General features: G+C 41.8%; 1 protein-coding gene across 2 annotated transcripts in view; it reads right to left on the bottom strand.

Annotated features, from left to right (window-relative positions):
- SLC24A4 (solute carrier family 24 member 4) overlaps positions 1-12,822 on the bottom strand; it is a 165,121-nt gene that overhangs the window by 139,429 nt on the left and 12,870 nt on the right. For both annotated transcript variants that reach the window (XM_089522417.1, XM_089522418.1), the window contains exon 2: positions 1,578-1,688. In XM_089522417.1, coding sequence (XP_089378543.1) covers positions 1,578-1,688 — 111 coding nt within the window. The remainder of the gene's footprint in view (positions 1-1,577; positions 1,689-12,822) is intronic.

Raw genomic sequence — 12,822 nt, 5'->3', positions numbered from 1 at the left:
CTGCCCTGGCTCAATGTTAAGGAATTCTGAGAACTGTGTGAGATATTTAACCGTCTATGTCAGGGAGCTCTGGTGCCACAATAAACTACAATTCCCAGGATTCCCTAACACTGAGCCAGGGCAGTTAAGTCAGTCTCAAACTGGATTATTTCTGCAGTGTGCTTTGGACCATTTAGTGCATGATGTGCATGTTACCTTCTGTATACCCAATCTAGCCTGCAGAGTCACACTCACCAAGCCTGTAGACTACAAGGGGGCTACAGGAATCCCCATTGTTACTTCCTGTTAGGAAGGGAGAGAAGTGTGTGAAGCTAAAAGCTCTTGACCAGCACTTTGTGAGTGACTTTATTCTTCCTCTTTCTTTCCTATGTGAGGAAGTGCAGCATTGAGTAGCCACTGAAACTATGAGGTGGTTCCAAAAGAAAACCTCCCTTAAATTAGAAGCATGAGAGAAACCTTGACATCTTCTGGCCCATAGAGGACTGTGGATGGCCATGACTGAAGAGGTCCATAGGGCGATACTGCAGGTAGCAACTTAAGATGGCACACAGTTCTGGTCCTGTGAAATCTTCTAATTCCAGGCTTTTTCCCCCTTCTGAGTAACTTGATGCTTTGGTACAGATCGATCTGCTTGTAAATTTTCAATTTTTCTGCCCTTCCAATCTGATTTGCATGCTTGCCTACTGAAATAATGCCTGAGCTCCACTATCTGCCTGACCAGAACCTGTCTGAGCAGTGCCATTTTGTAGCTTTTTTGTGTGGTTTTTTCAAGCTACATGGCCATGTTCTAGAAGAGTTTATTCCTGATGTTTCGCCAGCATTTGGCTGGCATCTTCAAAAAATGCTGGCATGGAAGAGAGTGGGGTGTGTATGTATGTATATATATATATATATACTGTGTGACCCTGTGTAGGGAGGAGTGATTTTCATGTTAATCTGTGTATTGCTCTGTTGTTGAATGGCAAGGCCTCAGAGTGGGAGGATGTGCAAAAAGTGTATGTTTAATTAGTGATCACTGTTTGCAGGAAAAACCCGTGAACCTGGGTGGTTTTTTTCATTTGCATTTGCTGAGTCTTGATTTTGCTGTTTTTCAGTGACATTTTGATTTCTCTCCTCTTCTGTCCAATTTTTGAGGACATCAATCAAACCAAGCAGGCTAAATGCATTTGCCTTTACTGTAGACTGATGCATCACTAAGCATGAACAAAACATGTCACATCTCAGTTTCACATGCTCAGAAGCAAATAATCACACACCTATACATTTTGTGGTCCAGTCATTTCTGAATACACTAGCACAAACATGGCACACATAGCTTTGATCAAGAAACATCTCCAGAAGAATCAGCATGAAGAATCGGGTACATTTTCTATAACTGATAAATTACCTTTCTGCTTGCTTGGGCAAGGCCTTCAGTTCCTGTGCTTTTTGTCTCTTACAAAGTTTTGTGCTCATTAAATGTTCTTCTTGCATGGCAGACAATTCCAGGTCTGACACTTCACTGCAGCTTTTGCTACAGCAGTACAACAAAGCAGAAATGGGGGATGAAGAATACCTTAAAGCTCTCCATTTCTTACCTGGCTCCGTGCAGTTCTTTTCTTCATGTGACTCATTATTTGATGCCATCAATCTTCTGTTCCTCCATAATTCTGACAGGACATTTCTGTTGACAATAGCTGATTCTTGTCCTGCATAAAGACAGACAAAATGTTTGTACTGTTTTATTTTGCCAAAAAAGAACAAAAACCTAGCTGCTCCTGTATACACATTATTCTGCTCCTTGATAATATTTCTGTCAGACTTAAACAAAATTTGGCATCTTTTCTCTCTACGCATTTATGGCTGGATGTATGTTTGGTGATAAAAGTTAATGAGAGAAACACAAATGGGAAAGAGTCAGAATGCAAATCCTCACATAGCTGTGAGGTTTACTACACAATCATTGAATCACAGAATCAGAGAATTATGAGTTGGCAGAGATCCCAAGGGCCATCCAGTCCATCATGCTGCCATGCAGGAATACACCATCAAAGCATCCCAACAGATGACCATCCAACTTTTGCATAAAAAACTCGAAAGAATCTTGCATCACTCACTCTTTCTTTGCCTTCCCAATCTTACAGAGTTGCTCTAAGGATACACAGGGGTAATTTGCCCCGTGAAGTCAGTGAAGAAAGAGTAAGAATATGAATAATAGCAATAGCAAATCCATACAAAAAAATAAATGAAGACTGAAAGCCTGAGTGCTCAGCACAGTCTTGTCAACAGATACCTACTTCTAATGAACAAGACCTGCAAATAATAGGGGAACCTTAATGTGAGTAGCACACTTACTTGCTCTCATTCACTCTCTTTTTCTTTCTTTCAAGTCACAAATGACTAATACAGATACATGTCAGGAAGTAGGATAATAAAAAAATACAGACAGACCTTGCTAATATGATGAGTTAGGTTCTAAACCACCAATGTAAAGCAATGAGATCTTGTAGCACCTTGGAGATTAACTAATTAGTCTCAAAAGTGCTACAGGATCTGTCTACATACTAATTCTACAGACTAACACAGTCATATCTTTGAAAGTAAAGCCAAGATTGCCTTAAAAAGAAACACAACCCTTTCCCCCACTTGCAAATAGCAGTCTAAATAGCAGTCTAATGAAAATAGCAGTCTAAAAATATATTTACACCACTATTTATTAAGTGTACAAAAGCACTAGGCCTAAAAAATTGCTAGAATACAAAACTGAGACACAAAGTCCACAAGTGTAAACAGACTGGGTGTGGGTAACAAAATAGTGATATACTATGTCAGCCAGCATGGTGTAGTGGTTTGAGCGTTGGACTACAAACTCTGGAGACCAGGGTTTGATTTCCTGTTCAATCGTGAAACCCACTGGGTTAACTTGGGTAAACAACACTCTCTCAGCCTCAGGGAAAAGCAGTGGCAAACCACCTCTGAACAAATCTTGCAAAAATAAAACAGATTCATCTTGCAGTCATCATAAGTCAGAAAAAACCTGATGTCACACAACAACAATATAACTGAAAAGTGCTATATTAGAAAAGTGCTGTATTAGAGAAATGCTCTAAAGTGAAGCACCTTAAAGCAAGGCACATCTGTATATGTGTCTGTATCAGTGTGTGTGGACTTTACCAGACGTCTCTGTTAGACACTGTAGACCTTTTCAAAGAGTACTTTGAAATGTTCAAAGAATATTTATAATGCTAGTTGAAAGGGAATACAGTACATGTTACCAAGATGCTTTTTATTTAAAAAAAAAACCGTGGAGGGGGGAAGTATTTTTAACAACCTCTCTCTTTATTCTTGTCTTTCTTTCTTCTGCTTTGTGACTCAAACCTTAAGCCAAATGCATGTATACATATCAAGTGTCTCATTCCACTATGCCTCTATACAATTGTCTGCAAAAGCTCATGGCCAGTCTGTAGTCTCTCAAATAAAAATTGTGCATATTGTTTTATTCATAAAGAACTCTGAAATCCCACTATCTCATGTAATAAATACATAAATAAATAAGGGCATGGTGAGCTTAGTTACTTTAGTATTGCTGCAGGTGCAAACAGTCCTACTATTCTTATGCTATCTCCATCAGGTTGCATTATTACTGTAAAGGACAGTGTGATCAGATGGAATCACAGAAGCTTCCAAGGAGAGATGGGCTGGACTGCTCTAATATCCCAGAAGAGTTGAACAAACAATAGATATCTATGGTTGCCATTGGTTGAGCTGCTATTACCCAAAATAGGCAAAGAAATTAGAATAGAAGGAACCTAGGAAATGAGGAGGCAGCAGTCTTGAAATGGTAATAGGCTAAGATCGTAGGAGGTTAAAGGCAAGGAGTCAGTGTGACATAGTGATTTCAGTTTGGGGCTAGGACTCTAGGAGATGAGGGTTTAAAACCCTGCTCAGCAATGGAAATCCATTGGGTGACCTTGGGCAAATCACGTACACACTTGAGAGGAATGCAACAACAAAACCCCTCTCCATACATCTTGCAAGGAAAAGTCTAAAATAGGGTCACCATAAATTTGAGTCAAATTGAGTCAAGGGAAGTAATAGTGCCACTCTATTCTGCTTTGGTCAAACCTCACCTGTCTAGTTCTGGGCACCACAATTCAAAAGGGATATTGACAAACTGGAGCATGTCTGAAGCAGAGAGACTAAAATGGTGAGGGGTCTGGAAATCATGCCCTATGAGGAGAGATTTAGAAAGCTGGGTATGTTTAGCCCGGAGAAGAGAAGGTTAAGAGTTGATGTGATTGGCCTGTTTAAATATTTGAAGTGGCTTTATATTGAGGATGGAGCAAACTTGTTTTCTGCTGCCCCAGAGAATAGAACCCAGAACAATGGATGCAAGCTACAGGAAAAGAGATTCCACCTCAACATTAGAAAGAACTGTCTGACAGCAAGAGCTGTTTGACAGTAGAATACACTCCCTCAGACAGTGGTGAAGTCTCCTTCTTTGGAGGTCTTTAAACAGAGACTGGATGGCCATCTGTCTGGGGTGCTTTGATTGTGAGTTCCTGCATGGCAGAATGTTGGACTGGATAGCCCTTGTGGTCTTTTCCAACTCTATGATTCTATGGTTCTATGAAGACACATTACAAGAATAACAAAACAATAATAAAGAACAATCTGAATAGGGAGGAAAAACTGGCAGAATAGGTGGGGCGGAGAGGTCTGTACAGCGATAACATGGCCAGGAACTGCAGATGTTAATGCTAGAATTCATCCACTTATTTAAAATAATCCACCAGAGCCTGGGCTGCAGACTAGTAGTTTGCAATTTAATTATTGAAAAGTGTGTGTATACATGTGTGAGTGTGTGCACACATGTGCATTTCAAACTGCACAATTGCTTGTTAGACTGATTCACTTCTATCTTACAAATGAAGATGAACATGACTCACACAGAACTTGGAAACATAGGACTATAACTTCCAGAATCCCCTTGCCAGCATGGATTCTAGGCAATTGCACTCCAAAAAATAAAACTCCTTTTGAGTTTCTGGCCTTACATACAATAATAACACTATAACTGCTCCTACCTCTCCAACACTGCAGTGATCTACCACAGGAACAAAATAAATGTGTATGTACAAACATGTGTATACAAAAAGCTGGCTCATACTGAGTCAGAACATTAGACCATCTGGACAAATATTCTCAGCTCTAGTTGACAGCAACAGCTCTCCAGGGTATCAGGCAAGATTCTTTCCTGATCTTCTCTGGAGATCCCTTGGGAAGTGATCTCCCATACAAGTATTAACTAGGCCTGACCCTGCTTAGCTTCCAGCATCATATGAGATTCGCTGGGTCCAGTTCTCATTAGGTCCCTGTGAACAATTACTTCACTTACTAAACTGAGAATCCCATACAGTCGTCCCTCTGAATTCCCAGAGGTCCATTCTGGGACCCCATGTGAATTCGAAATTTTGTGGATATTCAAGTCCCTCCCTCCCCTCTCTCCTTACCTCCTCCCCCCCCCCCCGCCTACCTTTGCCTCAGGGGCTTGAGAGGGCCTTCCCTCCATCCGGGAGAGTGAGCCAAAGTGCAGGGGCAACCAGGGCCTGTAATCCACGCCCAGCTCACCGGCCATCATGGCAATTCCCCTTCCCGCTGGGCACTCCCTCTCCCCCTCCACCATGACCAATTGGTCCCCCATTTGCTTCCCCTCTTGGTCCCATCACCCTGGAACTGGATCAGCTGAGCCAACTTCAAGGTAATGGGGCAGAGAGAGGGAGCAGAGGGTCCCCTCGATTGCTTCCCCTCTCGGCCCAATTGCCTTAGAGCCAGCTCAGCTGATCTAGCTCCAGAACGATGGGGCTGAGAGGAGATGGAAAGGAGCACTGGGGAGAGAGGGAAGTGGGAGGCGGCAACCTTGCATATAATCAAAACTGCGAGTTCCAAAGCTGCGAATTCAGAAGGACAGTATTTCTACTGCAAACCCTCCGAGCAACTGGTCTATCATGGCCATATTTCATAAGTCTAACTGGGCTCAATTTCTCTGTGTCATAGGAAGCTCCTTCACTCAAGCAAAGGGCAAGAAGTTAAGACAGTGTTACAGGTTCTTATTAGTGAGAGTCAGTGTGGTGCAGTGGTTTGACTGTTGGGACTGTGACTCTGGAGATCAGGGTTCGATTTCCAGCCCAGCCACAAAACCCACTGGGTGACCTTGGGCAAGTTATACTCTCTCAGCCTCAGGGGAAGGCAATGGCAAACCTCTTCTGAACAAATCTTGCCAAGGAAACCCCATGATAGGTTCACTTTAGGGTTGACATAAGTCAGAAAACACTTGAGTCAGGGTACACAACAAAAACAACAAATAAGTGAGGGAGTCATTCCAGCTTATGTATTCATGGTGACAACATTGACCACTAACACATAGATCTCATATAGGATGACTATTTTTCCTCCTGCTCTGTAATCATTTTTAAAATACATGGATCTGAACATAGAAATATGTTACTGTTTTTCACATTGCAACAGATTGTGGCTGTATAGCTGGTGGGTTCCCCTTCTCTGGAGATATTTAAGCAGAGGCTAGAGAGCCATCTGTCAGGGATGCTGTAGTTGGATCTTCTGCATTTCAGATCTTATCTTGAACTGAGGGCTGGATTACAACAGGACTGGGCACACAATCAGACTCACAAGGTGTGTCGTATGTTGTTCATGCTCTTATGGAGGTGGGGAGCCTTGAACTCCAAGATCTACCAGCAGGGGGTTGGACTGGATGTGGTCTCTTCCAACTCTATGATTCTATGATTCTAAGAGCTTCATACAAAGACATTCATTAGCTTCTGAAAAATTCTGAACCCAGCTATTTTCAGAAATAAACAGGGCTCACAGCCCTCCCACTCAAAAATCCACTCCTAGTTATCTTGGACGTAAGAGTCATTTTGTTGCTTTTATTGCTAAACAGTAGAGAATCAAAGTCCCCAATGATCATCTGTAAATTGTGAGGTGTCTATCAGAAGATCCCAGTCTACTTTTTGCCTCGCTCTGGATTAGATGATCTCCAAGATGCCTTCCATCTCTACATATAATTCTGTGATTCTGTTCACTTATGGCAAGATAAGAATGTAAGAAATGCCTTACTTATCCAATATTCTGTCTGTCTTCTGAGCTTGCTAGTGGCATATTTTAAGATGCTTGTTGGAAGATATAATACATAATAATATAAAAACCAACTTCCTTTTTGCTTTCTCCTCTTCCCCTTCCACAATACAAGCAGAACAAGCTACCTTTACATTTAATTATGGGGAGGATGCAACTGTTACATTCAGAAAAACCTGCAAAAATATAACAATGTGGTTGTGTTTCAAAACACAAGCAGTTCCAAGAAAGGTTTCTATGGACATTAAGACCAACAATGGCTTTGCTGTTGTTGTGTGCCTTTAGATCTACTAGCCTATATATTATCTCCAGTCTCAAAGGAAGTATACCCAGGGGTATAGTGGGGAGGGAGTGGGATGGAGACATTGCCACCTTCAATAAATATTCTTCCTTGAAATTTTTCTTCAGTCCCCACATTTCTAGTATTGCAATGGCTTAAACTTCAGCTGAGCATTCAGAAATCCAATTTAAGCACCCAGAGGTAGAAATGTGGGGACTGTAGGAAAATTTTTACTGGAGGGAAGAATTCTTATTTGGGGACAGTGTCCTCATTCCTCTCCCCTTAGCACAACCCCTGAGTATGTTTCTGAATTTCAGTCACCGGTGCACACAACCAGGAAATACTATTGCATTCATGTATTGCACTCAAAAACAAGTCGTGCCAGATTAATCTGATCTCTCTCTTTTTTTTTTTAATAAAATTACTAGTTTGGTAGATGAAGGGAATGCGGTAGACATAGCATATCTTGATTTCAGTAAGGCCTTTGACAAGGTCCCCCATGATATTCTTACAAACAAGCTAGTAAAATGTGGGTTAGACAATACAACTGTTAGGTGGATTTATAATTGGTTGACCGTCCAAAGCCAAAGGATGTTCAGCAATGGCTCATCTTCATCCTGAGGAGAAGTGAACAGCAGGGTGCCTCAGGGTTCTGTCCTGGGCCCAGTGCTATTCAATATCTTTATCAATGACTTAGATGAAAGAATAGGGGGCATGCTTATCAAATTTGCAGATGACACAAAATTAGAGGAGACAGCTAATACCCCAGAGGACAGGATGAAAATTCAAAATGGCCTAAATTTTCAACACAGAAAAATGTAAGGTAGTGCACTTAGGGCAGAAAAATGAAATGCACAGATAGGATGGGGGAAACCTGGCTTAACAAGACTACATGTGAAAGGAATCTAGGCATCCTAGTAGACCACAAGTTGAAAATGACTCAACACTGTGATGTGGCAGCTAAAAAGACCAACATGATTCTAGGCTGCATCAATAGGAGTATAGTGTCTAGATCAAGGGATGTAATAGTGTCACTCAATTCTGCTTTGGTCAGGCCTCATCTGGAATACTGTGTCCAGTTCTAGGCACCACAGTTCAAAAAGGATGCTGACAAGCTGGAGTATGTCCAGAGGAAGGCTACCAAACTGGAGAAGGGTCTGCAAACCATTCCCTATGAGGAGAGACTTAGGGAGTGGGTATATTTAGCATGGAGAAGAGATGATTAAGAGATAATATGACAGCCCTGTTTAAGTATTTGAAGGGGTGTCAGATTGAGGATTGTGCAAGCTTGTTTCCTGTTGCTTCTGAGAATAGGACCCGGAACAATAGATGAAAGCTACAAGAAAAGAGATTCCACCTCAACATTAAGAGGAACATCCTGACAGTAAGAACTGTTTGACAGTGGAACACACTGAAGGTTATCGCATCAGTGCCTGAAACGTTTCTATTCTGTTCCGAAAACGTTTCAAGATGTAACGTTATGGGAACGGATATTATCGCATTCGAAAATGTAAAGCGTTCCGAGAACGTAACGGGAACACAATTTACCGCATTTGTCCTTATAGGAAGCGTGATAAGTATGAGAACGTTTCAATATTTGCACATGCGTATTTGTAACTGTGTATTCTTGTTCATGAGTACCACATACACAGAACAAAAGGCTTTTACAGGGAGATATTTGTGCAAACACAACCTAATCTTTTTATATACAAGATACATATAGACACACACACACACACACACACACACACACACACACACATGTATAAACACATATAGTCTGCAATTATATATTTATATATATATATATATATATATATATATATATAATATGCATATATATGTATATATTGTGTGTAATATATTTATATTATATATAATATATATTTTGTATATATTACATATTTAAAATATGTATATTGTATATATATTGTATGTATACTTTTAGACACACACACACACATATATATATAAATGTTATACATATACATAAACATAGGGTTGCCATCCCTGGGGACCTCCAAACTAGGAAAAATGTAGGACAATGTTTTAAAATGTAGGACTTTTAAAAAAAAATTTCCTGGCCAGGAAATTTTAAAAAGAAGGTCCTACATTTTTAAACCTTGTCCAGGGCCAGGCTAGAGCTGGGGAGACAGCCTCTCTCAAGCTCCAGCCAAGCTTTGGAGGACTCTGCAGTCGAGGAGCCCCATCCAGGGCCAGGCTAGAGCTTGGGAAACAGAATGCAGGGAGGGAAGTCCTTTCAGCCAATCACAACAAGGCAGAACATGGGAACGGAAGTAAGAACGGATTACATTACCGCTCTGACATTTCTTGGACCGTTTTAAAAACGTTTCCACAAGCTTGGATCACTTTCTCATCCGTTCCCTCCGAGGAACACATATGGAACACTTTGCGGGGTATGTAGAACCCGATGGGAACCCGATGGGAACCCGATGGGGACAAAAACGTGCGGTAAAGTTGAAAGTGTTCTGTTCCAATCGGGTTCCAAAAATGTTCTCGGAACGCGATGCGATAAACTCCACTTCCTCAGAGAGTGATGGAATCTCCTTCTTTGGAACTTTTTAAATAGAGGCTGGATGGACATCTGTCAGGTATGCTTTGACTGAGAGTTCCTGTATGGCAGGGGGTTGGACTGGATGGCACTTGTGGTCTCTTCCAACGCTATGATTCTATGTCCTACTTGTGGGATTTCCATAGGCCTCTATCTGGCTGGCTGCTGGGTAAACAGAATGCTGGACTAGAAAGGCCTTCCATTTGATCCAGCTCTTCTTAACTTCTTTAGGAAATCACATACATGTTCCCCACCCACTGATTCTGAGCAGGGGCAAATAAAGCAATTAAAATAATTGACAGTAGAATTCTCTTATTCAAGATACAAACAAAAGTCCTCAAAAGGAAAGCAACTGCCTTTGTCACTGTCAACTAACTCAACATCCAGACTGTCATAGCAGTCAGAGAAATACCCATATAGAACTCTACGTTGTTCTCAATTAACACATGGGTTCTCTTCAAAAATGGTTTCACAGGTACTGTGCAGAGACAAGTTCAAAGTGGTCTAAAGAAGCCCAGTAGGAACTTGCACTTCAAATGTTCACAGAAAGTGCTAGCAGTACAAGTGGAGACAGTTAACACAGTTCCTGTCACAGAGACCCTGGGTTCACACATATACAACTGGCTAAGGCAATGCAACAGAAAGGAACATGAATAGGGATGCCATATCCCGCCTGGGGGCGGGACTTTCCCGGTTTGGGACAGGTCCGCACGGTCCCGCCCCGGTTTGGCCCCGCCCCCGGGACACCCCCCCTGCGACGGACCCCAGGCCGGGAAAGGAGCCTCGCATGAGCGAGGCCCCTTCCCTGCTTGGCCTCCGCCGCCGAGGGAGGCAGCCTGGCTCTCCTCCCTCTTTCCAGGCCTCTGTGAAGGCCAAGCCTCCACAGAGGCCGGGAAAGGGAGCGGATTCCTTCTCCGCTTGGGCTCCGTGAACGGAGCCCAAGCGGAGAAGGAATCCTCGCTGAGCGGAGAGATTCTTTTCCCCTTGGGCTCCGTTGGCAAAAACGGAGTCCAAGGGGAAAAGAATGCCTCCCTGGGGGCGGATTCCTTCTCCGCTTGGGCTCCGTGAACGGAGCCCAAGCGGAGAAGGAATCCTCCCCTCAGCGAGGCTCTTTTTCAAATGTAGGACCCAAAAAAAATAGGTCCTACATTTGAAAATTTTGTCCTACATTTGTCCCGGTTTGGAGGCCCTGACTAATGGCAACCCTAAACATGAACCCAATCAATGGGCTGGAGCTGCACATTTTAAAACCAAGCTAAACCTATCCAATCCAAACAACAACAGGAGAAAATAATAAGTAAAAATGGACTCACCTAGTGTAATATAATGTGTTTATTTGAGCACAAAAATGGAAGTGAATGCAAATATATGGATTCTGGTTTTGCAAGTACTGTACAATCATTTCCATGGGCCGAAATATCCACTAGAATACAAAATTCACAAAGACTTCATGAGCTTAATATGTGAAAGACTAGAGTTTTGTCTACATCCTCCTGCTTACTAATCTTTGCCATAGCATTGAATAGAAGATTTTCAAAAGTTTTTTTTTCTCCATACAAATTTATTTTAGCACATGTTTTTGTAGACTGCAATCCACATTCCCCAGGTGCATTTCAATAAAGAGAACCAGTGTGGTTGGACTAAGACTCTAGGGACAAGGGTTCAAATCCCCACTCAGCCATGGTAGCCCACTGGGTGATTTTGGGCAAGTCACACTCTCTCAGTAGAAGGCAATAGCAAACCTCCTTTCAAGAAATCCTGCCAAGAAAACCCCATGATAGATAGGGTCATATTAGGATTGTTATCAGTTGGAAATGACTTCAAGACACACAGCACTGTATCTCCATGAGCCCTCATGCTAAAATAAATCATTTCCCTTCTCTTCCTTTTATATTTTTATATGCATATTATCCACAGAATTTGATATTTTTTTTGCTGGAATCAACAACTACGCAATCATGAATAATCTGCAGGTGTTTGTGTGTATATATGCACATATATCAAGAGGAATGGGACAAACAGAGAGAAGATTGCTCACTCACAAATATCAACATTGTTAGGTTATTCCTGCATCACTAGAAAATGTAAATTTAATATGCATAAAGGCCAACATGCAAGCATTAAAATAAATCTAAATACAGTATCTGTCTCTGACCTTTGAAACAGGTCACACACATATACCAACCGCTTTACTATATTTTCTGATTTTGGAAATTGAAGTCCAGAACACACTGCAGAAATAATCCAGTTTGAGACCACTTTAACTGCCCTGGCTCAATGCTAGGGAATTCTGGGAACTGTAGTTTTGTGAGCTATTTAACCTTCTCTGTCAGAGAGATAATACCGTAAACTACAGTTCCTAGGATTCCCTAGCACTGAGCCAGGGCAGTTAAAGTTGTCTCAAGTTGAATTATTTTTGCCATGTGTTTTGGACCTAAGACTCAGACTTGATTAGTACTGTGACAAGAGACTACCAAGCATGACTCCCACACTCACACTACAGCAATGTACAGTGCAAACTGCTTGCGCATCTTTGGGATGTCCAGACTGTTTTTACTTGAATGAAGGGGATTCCTATGATACAGACTGAGAAACTCAGCCTGAGCTCTGTTATACAGATAAAATACTGCCATGGTGGTCCAGTGCCCAGAGCACGGCTTCCAACCCCAGCCCCCATCCTAGCAGAAATCAGTGAGTCAGGAATCTCAGTTTAGAAGGTGAAGTCACTGTTGATAATGAACTAATGAGCATTGGCTCTAGGCTGACTTCAGCAGCTAAACAGGTTTGGTTAATGCTTGGCTGATCACTAAAGAAAGTATCTCCATATAGGACTAGG

Source organism: Sceloporus occidentalis, unplaced genomic scaffold (assembly GCF_023333645.1).
Source record: "Sceloporus occidentalis isolate IW3139 unplaced genomic scaffold, rSceOcc1.0.p SCAF_4, whole genome shotgun sequence".
In the NCBI taxonomy this organism is placed as follows: domain Eukaryota; kingdom Metazoa; phylum Chordata; class Lepidosauria; order Squamata; family Phrynosomatidae; genus Sceloporus; species Sceloporus occidentalis.
This window is presented reverse-complemented; position numbering and strand designations above follow the sequence as displayed.